The sequence below is a fragment of the Panthera onca genome, chromosome A2, assembly GCF_046562875.1.
Source record: "Panthera onca isolate mPanOnc1 chromosome A2, mPanOnc1 haplotype 2, whole genome shotgun sequence".
Taxonomy (NCBI): domain Eukaryota; kingdom Metazoa; phylum Chordata; class Mammalia; order Carnivora; family Felidae; genus Panthera; species Panthera onca.
This window is the reverse complement of record NC_138340.1, coordinates 51,825,900-51,846,419: the sequence shown is the minus strand read 5'-3', so window position 1 is coordinate 51,846,419 and position 20,520 is coordinate 51,825,900. Positions and strand designations below refer to the sequence as shown.

General features: G+C 51.6%; 1 protein-coding gene across 12 annotated transcripts in view; it reads left to right on the top strand.

Annotated features, from left to right (window-relative positions):
* The window catches only part of ATP2B2 (ATPase plasma membrane Ca2+ transporting 2), a 382,029-nt gene that overhangs the window by 322,395 nt on the left and 39,114 nt on the right, over positions 1-20,520 (top strand). For 7 of the 12 annotated variants that reach the window (XM_078442751.2, XM_078442752.2, XM_078442748.2 and 4 more), the window contains 7 exons: positions 1,947-2,072; positions 3,770-3,802; positions 4,939-4,998; positions 10,147-10,188; positions 11,037-11,195; positions 14,203-14,417; positions 18,115-18,357. In XM_078442751.2, the coding sequence (XP_078298877.1) occupies positions 1,947-2,072; positions 3,770-3,802; positions 4,939-4,998; positions 10,147-10,188; positions 11,037-11,195; positions 14,203-14,417; positions 18,115-18,357 (878 nt within the window). The remainder of the gene's footprint in view (positions 1-1,946; positions 2,073-3,769; positions 3,803-4,938; positions 4,999-10,146; positions 10,189-11,036; positions 11,196-14,202; positions 14,418-18,114; positions 18,358-20,520) is intronic. The other 5 variants (XM_078442754.2, XM_078442758.2, XM_078442757.2 and 2 more) reach the window with 3 other exon arrangements.

Here is a 20,520-nt window from a genome sequence, read left to right as displayed (position 1 = left end):
CCTAGGTTCTTTACTAAATAGAGGGACCACTGGCAGGACGGAAGGTGCCTCCTCATGTGTTCCTTGGAGCCTTCTGCATGTGACCCCACACAGGCCATGCAGGTTAACTCTTTCTGTGAGTGACCTGTCTGTCTGTGAAAGCTCCTGGGACACAGTGATGTGTCCCCAGCACCAGCCTGAGGATAGAGGGCTGGCTTCACTGTATCTCCTCTGTCAGAACCAGGCTGCCGTAGTGACCATCCCCTCCCCAGGCTGGGTCCCAGCTGCCCTCCCTGGACTCCCCTTGTTTCCCCAGTGAGGTCACAGCCAGCTTCAGTGGGTTTGTTTGGTTTTTTTCCCCCAATTTTTCTATCATGGCAAAATACACATGACGTGAAATTTACCATTTTAACCCCTCTCAAGTATACAGGTCAGTGGCATTACATCCATTCACACTGTTGTGCACCCATTACCACCATCCATCTCCAGACCTCTTCATATTGCAAAACTGAACCTCTAGAGCCATTGAATGGGAACACCGCCCCCACCATAAGTTCCCCACTCTAGCCCCTGGCAACCACAATTCCACTGTCTCTGTCTCTGTGAATTTGAGTGCTCTATGGAGCTGCTGTACTGGAATCCACCATAGACGTCCTTCTGTGACTTGTGTATTTCACTGAGCATAATGTCCTCAAGGCTCATGCCTGTATCAGAATTTCCTTCCCTTTTAAGGCCAAATAATACTCCATTGTATGTATATAGCACACTTTTCAGCAGATTTACCTTTGCATTTAATCCTCACTCTGGTACAGAGTCCCCTGAATGAACCTTGGACAGGCTGCCCTCTGATCCTGCACGGTGGAGGGGCCTGTGCAAAGCGCAGCTGACACAGAAACCCCAAAGATGAATAAAAGTGGAGCCACTCTGACCAGAGGCCTCCCTCACCCCCCACAGCCAGCCCTCCTGCCCCTCAAAAGAATTCCAGGGCCCTTTAAACCAGTTTGAGGGGCACCTGGGTGGCTCAGTCAGTTAAGTGTCTGACTCTTGATTTCAGCTCAAGTCAGAATCTCACGGTTCGTGAAATCAAGCCCTGCACGGAGCCTTTTGGGGACGCTCTCTCTTCCTCTCTCTCTCTGCCCCCCCCCCTCAAAAATAAACAAAGAAACTTTAAAAAAAATTTTAAAGTCCAGTTTGGAAATCTTAAAATTCTACAAAAGGGGTTCTTAACCTTTCTTTCACCGAGGAGCCTGGGGAAGTCTGGTGTCCTCAGAGATGCCACCCCTAGTCGGAATAAAGCTTTAAAATGCATAAAATAAAATACATTGGATCACAAAGGAAGCCGATGATATTGAAATAATTAATAAAAAATGTGTGTGATAGAGTAACGTATGTGCTTCTTTGTCAGCACACTAATGACAAGATCCAGCGGTCAGTCTGATAGCTGCCTTACTTGTAAAATCAGGATGAGCATGAATGACTGCAACAGCTATAAAGTCGCATGACAAAGAACCTGTCATATTTGTAATACATGTAACGGCGTCGCGGGCGACTAACACTCCTGGGGTCGGTAGCCTATGTCATGGTGAAAATGCTAACTTTCAGTTAGATGGTTGTGAACACCAAGATGTCATTGTCTTCTCATGCAAGTTCACAGAGCCCTGAGTTCTTTCCCAGATCTTTGAGAGGGAGTGGACCCCATTTTAAGCAGTCCTGTCTAGTCCTGTCTAGGACAGAGTGGGGAGGTGGCTCTCTAAGAGAAGGTAGTAGGTGGTAGACGTAGCAGGGTTTGAGTCCCAGGCCCGTGACAGCTCTGTCCCAAGGGCATAGTTTGAACCCTAATCATGGGCGGCACCCCAGGACCTTGGCAGACAGAGCCAGGAGCTTTCTGGGACCCAGTTCCTTCCACTCCTCTGGGGAGGGGGCTTGGGCCCATGCAACGGTAACTTGGCTTTCGTCCCCCTCCCCAGGGACCCACGTGATGGAGGGCTCTGGACGGATGGTAGTGACCGCAGTGGGTGTGAATTCTCAGACTGGCATCATCTTTACCCTGCTGGGGGCTGGCGGTGAGGAGGAAGAGAAGAAAGACAAGAAAGGTAAGCGCAACCCCCTCACAGACCAGGAGAGGAGCTCTTCAGGTCACTTTTTTTTTTTTTTTTTTTTTTTTTTTTGTCGTTTATTCATTCACTCAACAAAATAGTTATTGAGTGACTTTTATGTCCATGCCCTGTGCCAACAGCTGTCTCCTGCATCCTTGAGGCCCTGCTTGGGCCAGGAGGGTTCTGTCTGTTCCATCTCCAGGGTCTTGTCCCAGTCTCTGTCTGTCTGGTCATGTCATGGAGTACCCTCCCGTCAGGCCAGGCCCAGGGCACTGAACACTTTGTTGAGTCTCCAGCCTTGAGCGTGACCTGGTCCCATCATCAGCCCTGATACAGAGTCGAAAGCCCCACCTGCACTCACTCCTGCCATTAGTCTCAACTCCACAGAGCAGGGCTGCAAACCCACCCAGCACTGACTCAGCCCAGATGTGGGCAGAAGAGATTCTGGGGAATGTGGCCAAACTCATGGTTTCCTCCCCTATCCCCCCAGAGCTGGCACCTTGCCTGGGTTCTAGCTCCTCTGCCACTTTGGAAACAAGATCCCTACTCCCTGGGCTCCCCCTCGGTGCAGCGAGCCGGTAGCTTGGCTACAAGTGCCTCTCAGAGCAGAGGGAGGGATGCACGGAAGACCCTAGAAGCCCAGGCCCAAATCCAAAGGCCCAGGCCTCTGGCCCTTGCACAGCCAGCTCCTTACCCAACACCTAAAGTCAGTCTCAGGAACAGACCCCTCTCACATCTTCAGTCTTTTGTCCTATCTCCTTCCCCAAGCTCCAGGGGAGGGTCCACAACACCCACACCATCTGGGGTCCAGGGGAAGAAGATAAGAATGCTCTCCTTGAATTTTAGGGACAGGCCTGCTACCTCCAGCTCTCCATGGCCGACCAGGCCCAGAGCCTGGGTCACAACCAAAGGTTGCTTGTTCCTAAGGGTAATACCTTATATTTTCTAGAAGGGTCTCCCTAAGATTATGGCAGCCCCAGCAACATGAATAGTGGAGCTAAGCTGTGATCTGAGAAATCCAGAGGTGGGAGAGAACCTGTCTCAGGAGACAGCTGAGGTTGAAGCTGAGGACACAGTCCTTGTCAAGAGCCCCAGAGGGTGTCAGGACAGTGTTCTCACAGTGACGTAGAAGCTGTGGCCAGCTCTGGCCCCAGGGTGCAGACGGTGGGGCAGATATAGGCAGTGGGCGGGGTATGGCAGGATGACACAGGCTTTGCCCCTTTTCTTGGCCTCCCTGGGTCCTGGGTGAGGGGCAGAAGCACCCAGAAGCTCCCACAGGCCAGACCAGTGTTCTCAAAGATTTCAGTAGGGAGATGGGCCTCTCCCGCCCGGAAGCACAGGTCAGAGCCCTTTACTGAACACACACCTATGGCCCAGTGAGATGGGGGTGTCAGTGTAGAAGGAAGAAGTGGGGTGTGGGAGGACAGGGCAGAGGAATATACAGGGCAGCCCCACCTCTCAAGCCCCTGTGAGCAGCACGGCCAGGGCTGGGCCCCCTCTGCATTCCCATTTCATCACCTCCACCAGGGTCATTGCTTAGAGCCTGCCAACCCCGGGCCCCCATTTCAGGATGAGCACAGGCGTGCAGCCGGGTGTGTGTGTGGGTGCGTGTGGGTGTGTGTGTGCGCGCGTGCGCACAGATGAGGCTGGATGTGCTTCTCCTTCATTAACGTGTCTCAAAAATCATCACACAGGTGTGAAGAAGGGGGATGGCCTTCAGCTACCAGGTACAGTAAGACACCCCTCAGGGTAGATGGGGCTTTTAGAAATAGCAGCAGCCTTCGAGCACTGAGCCCTGGCCCCAAGCCACCAGCACACAGCTGGAGGAGGCTCCCTGACCCACCAGACCCTCCACTGTGCCCCCACGCGATGCCAGCCTCACGGCAGGAACCGGCGCCTCACTCTGCCCGTTTGCCCTTCCAGACCCTCACCCCGCCAGCCCATGCACATGGCGCCACCACAGGGCCCGCAGCCCTACACACTGGCATGTAGTGCCCCGCTCACCACCCTGTGACCCCACAGCCCTGCTCTCCTGTGCACACCCCACAGAGCCTGTCCCAGCTCCCCTCACCACTCAGCATGTGCCCCCCGCCCACTAGTGTCACTTCCCTCTCCTGCCCACTCAACCCATTTCCCCACGCCTAGAAAGAACAACCAGAGTGGATTTGAGCATCTCATGTCATTTGTAATTTCTAAACTAAGGGAAACTTGCTAGTACTTTCTCTGTCTCAGGCACAACGTGTGACATGCTTGGTATCACCTATTAAATGATGGGGCATCTCGTAGGGGGGGTAACCAAGGTGATCTTTTGAGTGCTGGTTAGGAAGGAAGAGGTGGCCGCAGGCAGTGGCCTGAGTCAAGGGCTTGAATCCTGAGTCACCACCACGGCTGTTCCATGTTCCACTGGGACGCAGTGATGGCAGTCATAGCAGATACCCAATCAGAATGCCCACACTGCACCCATTACTGAAGGTTTGGAAATGACTCCTGGCCATGGGTCCCTCTGGCCCTGACGGGCAGCCAGATGCCCTCTCATAGAAGCTCCTGTGACGGGGACTTGCCCGATTGGCATGGCCAAGGGGTGCATCCTACCCAACCACATTGATCATCTGCCATGTTTTATTTCAAAGACCCTCCATGTCTGAGTTTTTTACCCTGATTTTTACGGCATCTCTATGGGAACATTTCACCCCCGCCCCCAAATTTGAGTTTCTTGATTTCCAACGGAGATTTTTTTTTTTTAAAGAATATAGTCATGTTACCTTCTGCAAGTTGGTTCATGTCTTTATTGTTGTTGCTGTTCTGCATTGTTGCTTTTCTCCATTGTGACACACTGCATTTTCCATCCCTCCCACCCCCACAGCGGCCGATGGTGCAGCAGGCTCAAATGCTGTAGATAGTGCAAATACCAGCCTAGTCAATGGTACGTCTTCGATGGCGAGCGCTCGGTCTCGGTTGGATGGGCGTCTCTCTCCCCCACCCCCAACTCTGGGCTTGCCTCTCCCTGTTCTGGACCGCACAGATCTTGGATGTGCATGGGCAGCTCTGGGACAATCGTCCTCTCACGTGGGGCAGGCGCTTAAGAGAGAAGCCACCACCGGGGAATCCGCTCCGCACCCACTTGCGGCTGCCAAAATGGCACTGGCTCCTGGTGGGCCCTCAACCCCCAGTGGAGCCCAGAAGAGGGACATAACGTTGGCTTCAGATTTGACTCCCAAGAAGCAGCATCCCACCCGGCGTGGCCCTCTCCTAAGTACATTCCTGGCCCCAGCTTGGGGAAGAAGGCCTGGGGTCAGGACCTGGGCTGAAGCTGGCATCTGGGTCCCTAGTGAAGTCTCCAGTCCTTGGCTCGAAAATTCCCTCGAGGCAGGGGGGACCCAGGCCGGGGTTCAGCCCCTTGGCCCCACCCCATAGCATGGCTGAGCCACAGATAAACATTTCTTCCTCTTCTCTTTCACGGAGTGAACGGGCAGGGGGCTCGCTTGGGCTCGGGCCTGGTTCTGTCCCTCGGACGTGGACTGGTGTTTCCTGCTGTTGCCTGTGCTGGAGCATTTGTCCTGAGTCTCTGCATTCTTATGGGCCCCTCGGGGGTGAGGGGTGGTGGGGGGGGGCTGCCACTGTACATGGGGTCTGCATTTTAACCTTGTTACCCACAGGCATGAAGGAATTGTATTCACTGGCCTCCAAGCCTTTAGAGGGTTTCTTATTTCTATACCCTCCCATCTTCAGAGTGAAGAGGCTTCCGTTTGCTCAGAAAGCTCCCCTGTCCCCAAATTAGGTAGCATGATAGTCACCCAGACTAAGAGCTGTAGGGCTTGATCATAAAACTGTTGCCCGAGAGAATCGAAGGGAAAGGAAAAGTCTTACAGCATCACTGTGTACGAGGCACTGGGCTGTGGGTTTCTCATTCATTATATCATTTACTCCTCACCACTCCTGGACGACATGGAGACCCTATCCTACCTCATACTCCCATCCCCTGCCGCAGACCTCTGGCTGAGCCACCTGCATTCAAAATGACCAATGATGGAAGCACCTAGTGGATGTCAGGGGCCAAGCAAGACACTTCGGCGAGCCGCGCCTTGCCAAGAAGGGCTAATTCGGGTGTAGGTCTATTTCAAGCATAGGAGGAGAAAGGAGAACAGCTTGGGGTGTGGGAGGTGTCATGCGTCATGGAGGAGTGGCGAGGGGTGACAGGGAGAACCGATATAGGCAAACCCGGGGGGGGGGGGTGGCGGGGGGGAGAAGGAAACGGGAGGTGGTATTCTGCTTCCCCCAGAGCAATGAGCCTCCTGGGCTCATTGAACATATAGACTACATCCAGTCTGGTCGGTCCCAAAAAAAGGCAGCTTCACTTCCAAACTGTAGCAGAAACTCGCAAGTATCCTGAGGAAAATTACAGGAAAGATGGGGAACTTGACCACCCACTGTAAACCAGGCACTTTGCAAACATTTCATGCTCGTGGCCTCATTTGGTCCTCATGATAACCCTATGATACAGAGTTTATTGTCCCCACTTTAAAGATGGGGAGACTGAGGCTCAGGGAGATCAAGACACTAGCCCAAGGTCACAGAACTAGAGAGCGGCAGGGCTGGCATTTGAACCCAGGCCTGCAGGCTCTAAAGTGTGTGCTCCTCTTCCTAATCCAGGATTTCCTGAAGGAGTATGTCTTATAAACTTCATAGGGATAGTTATCGGTCCTATCTCCAAAAAAAGGATCCTGTGGTCAAAGATGGTTAAGAACCGTGGGACAGAATTGGTCTCTTCCTCACTGCAGGACTTCTCAGAACCTTGAATAGGCTGGCATATAGTGGAAAGTTAGCCATGGAGGGCTTCCCGGGCTGATTTGGCTGCAGGACTTTTCCTGGCTGAATCTTATGAGATTGGTGTGGCTCCATAATATACTTTGGGAAATAGTACTCTACGCCGTTGCTACTCAAAATGTGGTCAGAGGACCTGAAGCCTGGACATCTCCTAGGAGCCTATTAGAAATGCAGAATCTCAGGCCCCACCCCAGACCCACTGAATGAGAATCTGCATTCTAATAAGCTCTCCAGGCTCTAGGCCAGTGTGCATTAAAGGTTGAGAAGCACTAGGCTGAGCCTTGGTCAATGAGAGAATTAACTGTTCCTTTCCCTCCCTCCTCTGAGCCAAGTCAGGATGATTTGGACATGGAAAACACACCCAGCTGGCAGTAATCCCCCTGACTCCACCCCCCCATCCCCCTCCCAACTGAAAGTGGGTGTATTCCATTAATCTTGGAGGCATTACGCTTGTTATTGTTATTTTATTATTTCTTTTACATTTATTAATATATCACTTATAATCATAATTAGTAAATAATCACTCTGGACCCCAGACATTTACAGGACACTTTGTGGTGCTTTTCATGAGCGTCATCTTGGTTCAAATGGTCACATTTCACAGAGGAAGAAACGGAGGCACAGGCGAGAGGGGACATCCCCCAGTTCACCTAGTTAGTGGTCAGTCTCCCCAAAGCTTGTTTATCAGGCCGTCTTCCCGTGAACCCTCCACACATGTGTTTTTCACACCCATGTCCCTGGCAATGCATGAAGAGAACAGACCTAGTTGTCAAAGCTGCATCTGGCATCTGATGCAGAAAGGCCTCCAAGTCTCCACCCCAGGTCCCCATCCCAGCTCCCCTGAAACACAGCCCACCCTCCAGGTTGTGTGTGGAGCCAGACCTAGCTGCCCCACCATAGTTCCCGGGATAGTCAAGCACCAGTTTGGCTGAGGAGAAGCAAGTCCCTTGCTTCTGCGAAACCAGGCCATCTGCACCAAAGCACCCCCAGAACACCTCTCCCTTCCTCGAACACATGCATTGGTGATTATTTTTCAAGCCACGTGATCACTATGGAAATAAAAGAGGAAATTGCTAGCTTGGTTAATGGGCACACACATGGGCTGTTGCATCTGATAATATGCAATGCAAATAAAGGCCCCTTTGTGTCTTCTAAAATCAAGTATCAAAGAGGAGTCCTCCAGTGCCCTTTAGCCCAGTTAGTAAAATTATTTTTGAAAATAAAAATAATTGTTGTAGTTCATTCCTGTTTGCTCTAAAAAGGCTTTTCCTGTTTTGTTTTTAATCCAGCAAAAAGAGCTTTATAATTGAGCGACAGGGCCCTTCTCTTTCAACCCCAGGGTGGGTCACTGACCCTTTGCTGTGCGAGGCAGTGGGAACAGCCCTGCATTTCCCTTGCAGAGATAGCAGGGGGCTGGGATCCAGGAAAGCCACTTCTCCCCTCGGAGTCACTTACAACATGGCATGGTGATGCTGATGACAGTTTTATGGAACCAATAAGGCAGCGTTATGATCAGGATGTTCCAGAAATGAGGGCTACCTCTGAACCTCCTTTGGCCTCAGTCTCCTCATCTGTAAAATGAGACTGATGAGAATCCTTCCTATCCCACCTGCAGGGCATTGGGAAGATTGACAGGAGATGACACTCGCAAAACTCAAAGTGCTAAATGGGCAAGTGGTTATTACTAAGGCAACCATCAGGTGCTCTGGGAGCTGAATGTTGCATCCCATTTTACAGAGGTGGAAGCTGAGACTGGGAGAGGTAAAGCTGCACAGCTAATTGGTGTCAAAACAGGGGCTTCGGGAGCCCCATCCCACCAAGGCCGCCTTGATGCCCCTCCTCTGGGCTCAGAGGGGCTGAGGGATTGCTGCTTTCTCTGAAATTGGAGGTGGAAACATAGACGCACTTTGGGGCCAGCTCTCCGTTTACCCCCTGGGACCCGGGCAGGCCATCTGCCTCTCTGAGCCTCAGTTTCTCATCCGTAAATGGGTGCACTACAGGAGTGCCCTTGTAGGGATGTGGTGAGGATTATATGAAATCACGGGAGTTATAGATGCGCCTGGCACATGGTGGGTTCTCACAGAACGTGAGCTGTGAGAATCACCTTTGCAGCAAATGGCCAAGGGTGTCTGACCTACTGAGACTCCTCCTGAGGTGGCAAGGCGCATGGGCAGAGCTCTGAGTGAGCTCAGTGGACAAGCCCAGGGGACAGGAGGAAACCCCTTTTCCTCAGTGCCAGCAGTGAGGGCAGGTATCTCAGCTGCCAACTAGTGACCACCAGTACCTGCCATGCTGCAAACCCAGCCCCCAAGCCTCTGGCTAAGACTGGGGAGGGGGCCTCCCAGGCAGCCCCGATTAGGTGATGAGCAGCCCCAGATTCGGCCCTTTCCCCAGCCCTGGCACGCAGGGCCGGGGCAGGGGTGCACCCCAGGGAACCCACCAGCCCAACTTCCCTGTCTACTGGGGCCCAAGCTGGTCAACTGCAGAATAAAGAGCACACACCTAAGTGGAGGGGAGGGGCCAGCAGTGTCCCCTTGAGAGATAGGGCACTCCCACTGGGCCCCCTGGATTCACTCAGGGCACCTCAGAGCCCACCACTGGGGAGCCCTTGCCCAGCCTTTGCATGCATTACCCTCAATAGGGCTGGGCAGGGGGTTGTCCATGCTGTGCCTTCACACTCCTCCAGGTGGAAAAAGGAGAAAGTAGAACTTTACGTACATCCCTCCTGAAGCCAGAAAGTAAGGAGCACATTGACCAAACTCCTCCCTTTTCTAGAATCTCTCTCGTCTCTCTCTCTCTCTCTCTCTCTCTCTCTCTCTCTCGCTCTTGCTCTCTCGCTCTCTCTCCCTGTCTCTCTCTCATTTCCTTTGCCTCCTCTCAGTTCACAAAAGGCACCAGCCAAATTAATCACTGGGGACCTGAGAACCCCTCTGATTCCTGCCAGCCTACTGTGGTCCCTTTTACCCTCAAAGGCTGTCATTTAATCTGTAAGATGCTCAGGGCCAAAATAATTCCCACCGAAGCTCTCTCTCCAAGCCCCTGAGAATCAAGACAGACCCTGCAGTCAATGTGGTGGCCAGGTTTGCTCTTGTCTCGGGGCGTCCCCAGCATCCCTATATGGAGGGACGGAGTCGGCTCGGCGCTTCCTCCTTCTATGACATGAATGTCCGTGGCCCTGTTGCGTCTTCGTGATGATCAACGTGTGTTGTCTGTTCTCTGTTGTCTGTTAAAATTCTTTGTCGTGTAGGTAAAATGCAGGATGGCAATGTGGACGCCAGCCAGAGCAAAGGTAACCCTTTTGTATTAACCGGCTTCTGTGGTCCCCGCAGCCCCTCCCCACCGGCTCTGAGAGCCAAGCCCGACGCAGACATGTCCGCACCTACAGGTGCCTGACGTCTTTGGGGGGCATAGCTGTGATTCATGTATTTCCAGGCCAAATGGAGACGTCACCGGTGAGGACAGGGGACACCTGTGAGCCAGCTCTTCCCCAGCCTTTGAGCTATGCTGCCCATTTAGCTGAAGACTTGTAGCTGGTTCTTTGAGATCCTTAGGGGCTAAGGGATAGGTCCCCAGGCCGACCAGTCAGTCCACCACTGAAGGAGGAGGAGGCTCGTCACCCACGGACAGGGACACTCTCTTTTATCTTTTACGCCCCCATGTCCCTTCTGTCTGGTGACTATTTAATATCCCAGCAACATATTCAAGAACCAACCGGGGAAGTCCAAGCCTACCTGCCTTGTCTGAATGTGGGGAAAGGTGAGGGGCCATTTGGGAAGGGTCTGTGGGCTTATTCAGGCCCAGAGGGGACCCCAGCCTCCTCCTGCTGGGAATCCAAGGTGGAACTGTGTCACTCCCTGGTTGCACTTGGATTCCAGCTCCAAGGCAACCACTGGCCCTGGGACCAGAGTCTCCACCTGGAAGAGGCAGACACCACATCGCAGGGTTTCTGTGCCAGCCACACAGGGGTCCAGTCAGCGGAGTGCATGAATGCCTCACCACACTCCCCTGGGCAGGCAGGGTGGGTGCCAATATCCCCACCCAGCAGGCTGACCTCGGTGCGTGCATGTCTGTGTGTGTGTGTGTGCATGTGTGTGCGTGTGTGTGCGTGTGTGTGCGTGCGTGCTCTGCCCCCTGCAGCCAAACAGCAGGACGGGGCAGCCGCCATGGAGATGCAGCCCCTCAAGAGTGCCGAGGGCGGCGATGCCGACGACAAAAAAAAGGCCAACATGCACAAGAAGGAGAAGTCTGTGCTGCAGGGAAAGCTCACCAAGCTGGCTGTGCAGATAGGCAAGGCAGGTAAGTGTGCAGCCACAGTGGATGGGGCAAGGGGGAACGTGGGGTGCACAGTGGGACCCAAAGCTGGCTCTCAAGTACTTCATCTGCAAAGTGGCGGCTTGCATGAGATGGCCCTGAGACCCACCCTTTTCTACCACAGCAACCAGCCCGAGTCCTGAGACGATAGACACTCAAGTAATAGGTTGGAGTACGGGAGGGCAGGGATGGATTAGGGCTCTATATTAGCCACCCCGGCTGCAGGGCAGAGGAAAGATAGTAGAGGTTGAGGGCAGTGACAGGAGCCCAGGGAGAAGCCTCTTGTCTGAGCCTCAGTGCAAGCTCAGCTTCCCAACTGAGCTGGTGGCTCCAGGTGACGGCTGGTGGTGGCCCCTCTGGCCCGGGAAGCTGAGCCCAGCTGTAAGGCGTGCCCCGCCCGGCTGACACGGCCCGGGCCTCTCCGCCCGCATGAGGACACAGCAAACGCCAAGGCCTCCCCACCTGGCTGTCTCTTGGCTCTAATTATAGGCACCACGGCGTGGAGAAGGGGGGCAAATTACAGGCTTGACTGTCTATATTTAAATTCGGGCCTGGTGATAGCTCCCGGCTGCTGGGAGCTTGGCTTCCCGCCCCTGCGACTGTCAGATGGGGGTAGAGCCGGCCCTGAAGTTCCACAGCTGGAGGTGGGGGCGGGCGAGCGATGGGCCCAGGGATTTCCTCCATTCTCGGCCTGGAGAAGACTCCACAAAAACAGGCAGCAGCCCTGGGGGGCAGGGAACAGAGAGATGAGGAGAAGGAGGAGGAGGAGGATAACCCCATGGCCTTCAGAGCCCTTGCTCATCTCCCTCCTTCTCCTCAGCCTTGCCGAGAATGCAGTTCAGAGTCTAGGTTCACACCCCACCTCTCCTTCTCTCTTGGGCTGAATTCCCTGAAGCACAGCCTGACGTGGCTAGGAGCAGGATTTTTAGGGGTGAGGGTGTGCTCAGGTGAAACCTCTAAAGGGTAAGAGACTTGACAGGGCCAGGGGGAAAGCCAGATACTTTCTGGAGAAATCCCAGTCTCTACCTACCTCTGCAGGGTCTGTCCCAAGTCATGCCAAGGGGACTGGGCTGTTGGACCCCCACCTCAGCCATTGGATATTGGCCATCACATTGGGGTGGGGTGCCCTCCCAGGCACTTCCTGACAAAGAGACGGTGATCACCGAAACGCGAGCTTCCTCTGGCAGCGGCCGCAGGTGTGCACAGCCTCAGGGGCACCTGCCTGGCACCAACAGCAGGTGGAGGCCGCACACACCCAAGTGGCAAGGGGATCCCAGGGGATCCGGGCAGGTAGGCACCTGCCTCTACTAATTCTGCAGCGCTTCTCTGGCCTGTGGCCTTGAACAAGTCACTTCCCCTCACTGAGCCACAGTCTCCTCATCCAAAAAAGGGCCCCCTGCTCTTTCCTCTGTCTGGAACACTCTTCCTGCAGGTCACACCATCTGCCTGATCCTTCTCATCATTCCCCATCTTCTCAAGTATCACCTCCTCCAGGAAGTCTTCCCTGGACGCCGTCGCTAAAGTAGTAACTCCCATGCCAGCCCATGTTTTGTTTTTAAGCTTTATTGAGACACAACATATATACAAAAAATTGCTCACAGGGGCGCCTGGTGGCTTAGTCAGTTGAGTGTCTGACTTCGGCTCAGGTCATGATCTCGCAGTCTGTGAGTTCAAGCCCCACATCGGGCTCTGTGCTGACAGCTCAGAGCCTGCAGCCTGCTTCGGATTCTGTGTCTCCCTCTCTCTCTGACCCTCCCCCGCTCATGCTCTGTCTCTCTCTCTCTCTGTCAAAAATAAATAAAACATTAAAAAAAAATTTTTTAAAAATTGCTCACATTTAATGTACATCTTGATGAGTTTGGACACACGCATACACCCGTGATGCCATCCCCACAAACAAGGTACGAAGCCTATCCACCACCTCTTCCTAAATGTCCTTGTGTTCTTTCATGAGTTTTCCTGTTTTCTGTTCTGGGGGTAAGAACACTTAACAGGAGACCCATCCTCTTGCCCAATTTTGAAGTGCACAATACTGTACTGGTAACCGTAGGCACTGTAGCGTAAAGCAGAGCTCTAGAACTTATATATGTTGCATAACTGAAACTCTGTACCCACTGAAAAACAACACTCCCCTTCCGCCCTCCCCACAGCCCCTGGCAATCACCCTTCTACTCTCTGCTTCCATCGGTTTGACTATTTATTTTCCTCATGTAAGTCCTTCTGTGTCTGCCTTCTCTCATTCAGCGTGATGTCTGCTAGGTCCATCCATGTTGTCGCAAATGGCAAGGTTCCCTTCTTTTTTAAGGCTGAGTCACATACCGTTGTGTGTGTGCCCCACGTTTTCTTTATCCACTTGTCTGTCGATGGACATTTGGGTCGTTTTCTCATTTTCTGCCCATGTCACTTTCCGTCTTGTCATCCTGAAGTTTTTCGTCACAGCATTATCCCTATCTGAATTATCTTGTTCATGAGCTTGTTTCCGGTCTGCCTCCCCCTCTGGAGTCTCGGCTCCCCAAGGGCAGGGACTCTGTCCTCTCTATTGCTGTGTCCCTGGTTCCTGAAGTAGGAACTACTAGGTGTCTGGGTGAATGAGTAAATACATGGTACCAACTGCACATCATTATTGTGTGAGAGTACTATGCAGGCAGTTCTAACTTACTCACATGGTCTCTCGGCACACATTTCTTGAGCCCCTGCAAGGTGTCGGGCAGGCACCGTGCTACGCACTTTATGCGCACTAATCGTATTTGATACTTATAAAATCACATGAGATAAACGTGCATCCCCGTTGCACAGAGGAGGAGACTGAGGCTCTGTGAGGATCAAGAACTTGCCTTAGGCCACAAAGTGAGTAAGTGGCAGAGCTGAGATGTGAGCTAGGGTCTGCCTGGCCCCAGAGCCCTTCTGGCCAAGGGTTTGGTCTACATCTCACTTCCCAGGCCCACACCCCCAGGAAAGCCCCTGAACAGGTCTTCCCCTACCCGTGTTACAGGACTGGTGATGTCGGCCATCACAGTGATCATCCTGGTGCTCTACTTCACCGTGGACACCTTCGTGGTCAACAAGAAGCCGTGGTTACCCGAGTGCACGCCCGTCTACGTGCAGTACTTTGTCAAGTTCTTCATCATCGGTGTGACGGTGCTGGTGGTGGCCGTGCCCGAGGGGCTCCCTCTGGCCGTCACCATCTCACTGGCCTACTCTGTGAAGGTGAGAAGGAGGGGACCAGATGGATGCAGTTGGCTGCCCCCCACCACCAGGGGCTCTGTGGGGGTGGCCCGTGGGGCAAGTGCTGGGGCTGAGAGAAGCGCTGAGAAGGAGGGAGGGGGCACGCTGGAAGGTGGGAGAGAACACGGATGCAGGAACCCAAAGCTTGCACACCCTCAGGGAGGCCCGGGGCCTGTGGCCACAACCAGAGGGCCACACCCTGGCTGCAGGGACAGCCGTCATTCACCCCAGCCAAGTGTCGCCTTGCAGAGAAGCCCCTTTGTTGCCAAATCTTCACAATTTTCCAGAGAAGCCAGAAACGTGGACTTAATATGAACTCTCTTGGTTTTTAAACGTTGACAATCAACTCAACTTAACAAAAAAAACAAAAAAGCACAAAGAGCAGACGTCACCGTGTAGGCTCAAACCCATCCCCAAACCACCAAATGTAAGTAGAAGTCTGTAGTACTTCTATGACTAATCTCAGAGGGTACTCCCTAACTTTGGGAAGAGATAAACCTAAAACCAAAAGATATCTGATGTAAGGAAGCCCCCTCCTCTCAAGGGACGGGCAGAAAATGGAAGAGGGTTTAAAAGCAGTTTAATGAGGGTGCCTATGTGGCTCAGTTAGGTGAGCATCTGACTCTTCATTTTGGCTCAGATCATGATCTCACAGTTTGTGGACATCGAGCCCTGCATCAGGCTCTGCACTGATAGTGTGGAGCCTGCTTGGGATTCCCTCTCTCTCTCTCTCTCTCTCTCTCTGCCCCTCCCCTGCTTGCTCCCACTTTCACATGTGGGCATAACAAACTTTAAAAAAAAAAAAAAAGTTTAATGAAGAGGGGTAGGCCCAAGAAGGCTGACTATGAAAACTTGCGTCTTGGGGGGTGTTCCTAGTGCCCCCCAGATGGCAGAGACCCCCGCCCCCTGCTTCCAGGCAATGACCATCCACAGAGCCTGAACACTGAGCTGAGCATCTCCACGGGCACTTTGAGCCTGGTTCACATGGCGGGCTCATTCTCTTCCCTTGGCCCCATGGTTTTCCCACCTTGCGCTCCTGGTTCCCAGGGCCCGGATGCCAGGACATCCCCGTGAGGACAGAGGCCAGGGCGTGTTTATAAACAAGGCATTCTCTCCGAGACGTTGGCAGAGCTGGTGGAGGGCACAGCGAGCGTCAGTTTCCAAGTTGGAATTTGGACCGGGCTCACCGATGTAATTTCATACAGAAAAGAGATCTCCAGGCAGGTGCCAGAAAGTGGCAGCTCTGTGTAAAGGATACAGCCCTTATCGTCTCCTTGTTTTAGGGTTCTTGAAGAAACTCCATCCCACAAACCAAAGCCCAAACAGGTCACAACACGATGCTGCTTGGGGACCTGGGGCCCAGAGATGGAGACTCCCACACACACAGCCATGAGTTGGGACCCCCATGGCCACCCAGCTGAGCTCAGGGTGTCTTTGAAAGTCACACAGGGTTAGTTTGGGGGGATTATGTACTGACATCTTTAGACCTCTGCACCATCTACAGTTTGTATCTCTGGCACCTGGTGCCTTCAGCTGTCTTAGGTGACTTGATAGACTTAGTACAGCACCCCAACCAGTCCCTTGATAAACTTGATACAGTCACTTGATAAACTTAGTACAGCACCCCAACCCAGGAGAGGCAAACTGTCCCCTCTCTGAGCCTGGCATACCCCCCTGGGAGCCGCCATCAAAACACTAGAGATGACACTTAGATCAGCGCTGGCCAATAGAGATATAATATGAGCCACGTGTGTGATTTTAAATTTCCTTGTAGTCACGTTAAAAAGAAAAAGTAAAACGAAACAAGTGACATTAATTTTAATAATATAATTTACTTTACCTAACATGTCCAAATTATTATCAATCCCACATGTAATATAAAAATCACTAGTCACATATTTTACATTTCTTTTTTCATGATAAGTCTTCAAAATCCAACATGTGTTTTACACGTACCACATGTTTCACGTCAGACCAGCCACATTTCTAGTGCTCGGTAGCCACCTATGTATTCTGAAGCCCAACAGACGAACCCTCTTCCGAGAGTGCAGGTGGTCAGAGGCCTGATGGAATGATCCAGGCTGTGAGGTTCAACAGAGCTGGGTTCCTGTCCCAACTTTAACCCTCACATTAGGTGTGTGATCCTGGTCAAATCACTCGGCCGTGACTTTTTTCAGTTGCCGAAATGGTTGACAACAATCCTTGTAGTAAAGTCAGACCAGAAAGTGAGGAGGAACTTTGCAGACTGTAAGTCTGTAAGTTGATCATCCATTAAATGTACATTAAGTGTGTTATAAGAGAAAATGGCAATAGCACAGATCTCTAACCGATACCCATTTTGCAGTGACGTGAACTAGTGTTAAAATTATTCTCCTGGCGCTTTTTTACCCTTCTTACAAAGAGCTATAATGGGCAAGAAGAAAGGAAATCAGATTCCTAGGAACAGGCTGGAACTGTGCCTGATTCCGCCTCTAGCAACTTTTCATGTCCCTCCTTGGCAGATAGGGTCCCTGTGTCGGGAGGGCCTGCACTGAGTGGCAGTTCCTGGAGAGTGACTTTATTTGCATGACTTGCTTGAGAACCTGAAAGAAGCTATAGGAGTGGAGCTGGAAAGACAGAGAGGAAGACGAATACAAGAAAATTAATAATAATACACATGGTAGGATTTCATTTTTGCTATAAATTTGAAAAGAAAAGATGTTGATACATAAACTGTGTCAGTTCTGGGTGATGGCATTATGGCTGGTTTTTCTTTTCCATATATCTATGTTGAAAAGAAATTTGTGATTTTTATTATACAAGTTATAATCTGTATTGAATACAGAAAATAGAATCTATAGAATTTTTTTTAGAATCTATAGATTTTTGGGGTGGCTCAGTCGGTTAAGTGTCTTACTTCGGCTCAGGTCATGATCTCACGGTTCGTGAGTTCGAGCTCTGCGTCGGGCTCTGTGCTGATGGCTGGGAGCCTGGAGCCTGCTTAGGATTCTGTGTCTCCCTCTGTCACTGCCCCTCCCCTGCTCTTGCTCTGTCTCTCTGTCTCTCTCTCTCAAAAATGAATAAACATTAAAAAAAATTTTTTTAAAGAAGAATCTATAGATTTTTAAAAGAAGGCAATAAAAATCTCCTATAATTCTACCACCCAGAAATAATGACATTAATATTTTGATATTTTTCCAGATATTGTTCTATGTCTATAAACACACATATCTATCCTAAATTTATTTATTTTTGGTGGAACCAAATGAAAACCAGGTGCCAGCAAAAGATGGTACATTTGAAAAAAAAAACCCATAACCAGATAAGGAATGGTTCTTTCTGTCAGGGCGTAAGAGAAAAATATTTGAGGTAACCAGAAAGGACCCAACCTTAATTTCTCATCCTTCTCCCTTATTTTTTTTTCTGTAAGGAATACAGATTATTTCCATCATTCAAATTAACAAAGTCAATTCATCAAATCTTCTAAATGGTTCAAATCAAAGTAAAGGAAAAGGCTGCACACACACGAGGAGTTCAGATGTCAACGTTTCAGTGAATGCCCTTTGCGTCTGTGGGAGGCAAAGGGGCAGATAGCAGAGGCAGAGCCTCATTTACTGCGTGTTTCCCCCATGCCCTCAGCTCTCTGGCCCCCCAGCTCCCTCTCCTTACTGCCGCCCTCTCACTCGCCCCTTTCCCCCAGAAAATGATGAAAGACAACAACCTGGTACGCCACCTGGATGCCTGCGAGACCATGGGCAATGCCACCGCCATCTGCTCAGACAAGACAGGCACACTGACCACCAATCGCATGACAGTCGTGCAGGCCTACGTGGGCGATGTCCACTACAAGGAGATCCCCGACCCCAGTTCCATCAACACCAAGACCATGGAGCTGCTCGTCAACGCCATTGCCATCAACAGCGCCTACACCACCAAGATTCTGGTGAGTGGTGCAGCCTCCTCTGGGGGAAGCAACAACGTCCGTGGGGCGAGGCGCAAGTTCTGGGCAGATGGAGCAACGTGACTCGTATTTTTGAATCCTGCTGGTGTCTTTTGGGATGGTCGTGGAGTAAGCAACTTGTTTCCGTTTGATTTAGCAATGGTGTTTATATGACAGAAAAATAGTGTGTTAATTGTGTTTTTTAGATCCCATCATTGTCCCCCTTACCAGAAAACTTCCACACTTTTTATTAGCAGGCTTTTGCTACATCACTACGGTAGGCTCCCCGTATCTGTAGTCTCAGTTACCTCCAGTCAGCCTCGGTCCCGTAGCCGATAACCCTTTGCTAACGATACGTCAGAAGGTCAGTAGCAGCCTAATGTCATGTCACATACCTGTATCATTCACCTCACTGCATCTCAGCACGTAGGCACTCCACTGTCTCACCTCACCACAAGAAGAAGGGTGAGTACAGTACAGTAAGATATCTAGAGAGAGATCCCATTCACATATACCTCCAGTATATGGTTCTAACTGTTCTATTTTATTATCAGTTATGAATCAGGTGTTATTCTCTTACTGTGTCTAATTTATGAAGTAAACTTTATCATGGATATGTGTATCGAGGAAAAAAACATAGTATACATGGGGCTTGGTACTATCCGCAGCTTTGGGCATCCCCTGGAGGTCTTGGAACGTGTCCCCCAAGAATAAGTGGGGGACTGCTGTACTCCAAAACTTAGTGGCTCAAAATCAAACTGTGTATTTAGCGCTCGATTGTGAGCTGGCAATTCAGGCTGGGCTCAGCGGGGTGGTCCTTCTGCTCTCAGCAGGACTCCCTCACACGTCTGCATCTGCGGTGGCTCAGGGGACAGCCCTGCTGATCTCGGCAGCACCGCAGGCTGGTCTAGGATGGCCTCAGCTGGGATGGTTCACCTGGGCTCTGTGCGCTCCCGCCTCCTCCGGCAGGCTGGTCTAGGTGTGTTCATGTGGTCATTTTGCCACATCCTGTTGGCCAACACAAGCCAAGAGGCCTGCCCAGACCCGGGGAACGGGGAGGCTGACTCCATCTCTTGCCAGGAGGAACTGCCAAGTCACATTGCAAAGGGCACGGATTTAGAGAGGAACTAATTGTGGCCATTTTCACAATCCACCACCGATGACGTTGTTGTTAGTAACTTCTATTAGGTAGCAGCATCACAAGCTTTGATAAGAAAAACTATCATATTCCTGTCTCAGCTAAGCTGCATAGACTCATCATGCTGTAATCCCTTTTTGGTTTAGAAGCACAGATGGCTTTTTTTTTTTTTTTTTTTTTTTGTAATTAACCAGCATTCAGATGAAGAGAAGCACAGACTTGTCCATCCGGAGGTCAGTCAGCCTCCAGATGTGTAGGGCATTTCTGCAGTGTGAGCCTCTGGGTGAGCGGCTGGGCTTTTTTGCTTACCCTCCAAATGTGCCCTAGTCCTGACCTCTCCCTTCTGCCCCTGAGCCAGCTCAAAGCATCACCATCAGGTTGGATTGTGGGAGCCGCCAGAAGCTTTATCCAAACGGGGAGGAGAGTGTGACTCAGCAGCAGCGAGGGGCTGAGGGCTGGTGGGAGAGGGGGAGGAGGCAACTTCTGCCTCTAGACACCGGCCAGTCCAGGGCTAAGCAGCCACCCACATCACCCTAGAGCTGCAGGCTGCTGGAGGCAGCACAGAGGAAAGGAGAAAGTAGGTCGGGAGGATGCAGGCAGATGGGCGATAGAGAACCCCGTGTGTGATGCCAGAAATGACCATGTTTTGTCTTCTTCCCACCCCACCCCCACCCCAACCCCAATGTGGGAATCAAGGGAGATCAGCAATGTTCTATTCTGTTTCCCAGGCCTCCCTAAAATCACTGAGATGCTGTTCATGACCTTGTCCTGGAGATGTGGCAGAGAGGGGAGCAGAGCAATTCCCAGAGCAGGCTTCGGGCGAGGGGGTGGCCGCGTGGGCAGAGCCCTGCAAGGTGGGCTTGGATGGAGATGTGTGTTATGCAATCACCATAAAAGGGAGTTCTGGGATCTGCCAGGAAGGCTGATGAAACATCTCAATTAGGCAGTGTTTCATAGCACTGGCAGCAAAGTTAAATTCTCATTTTCAATGTTGGTTGTGTCTAGGTGGCTTAAAGGACAGGGGTCAG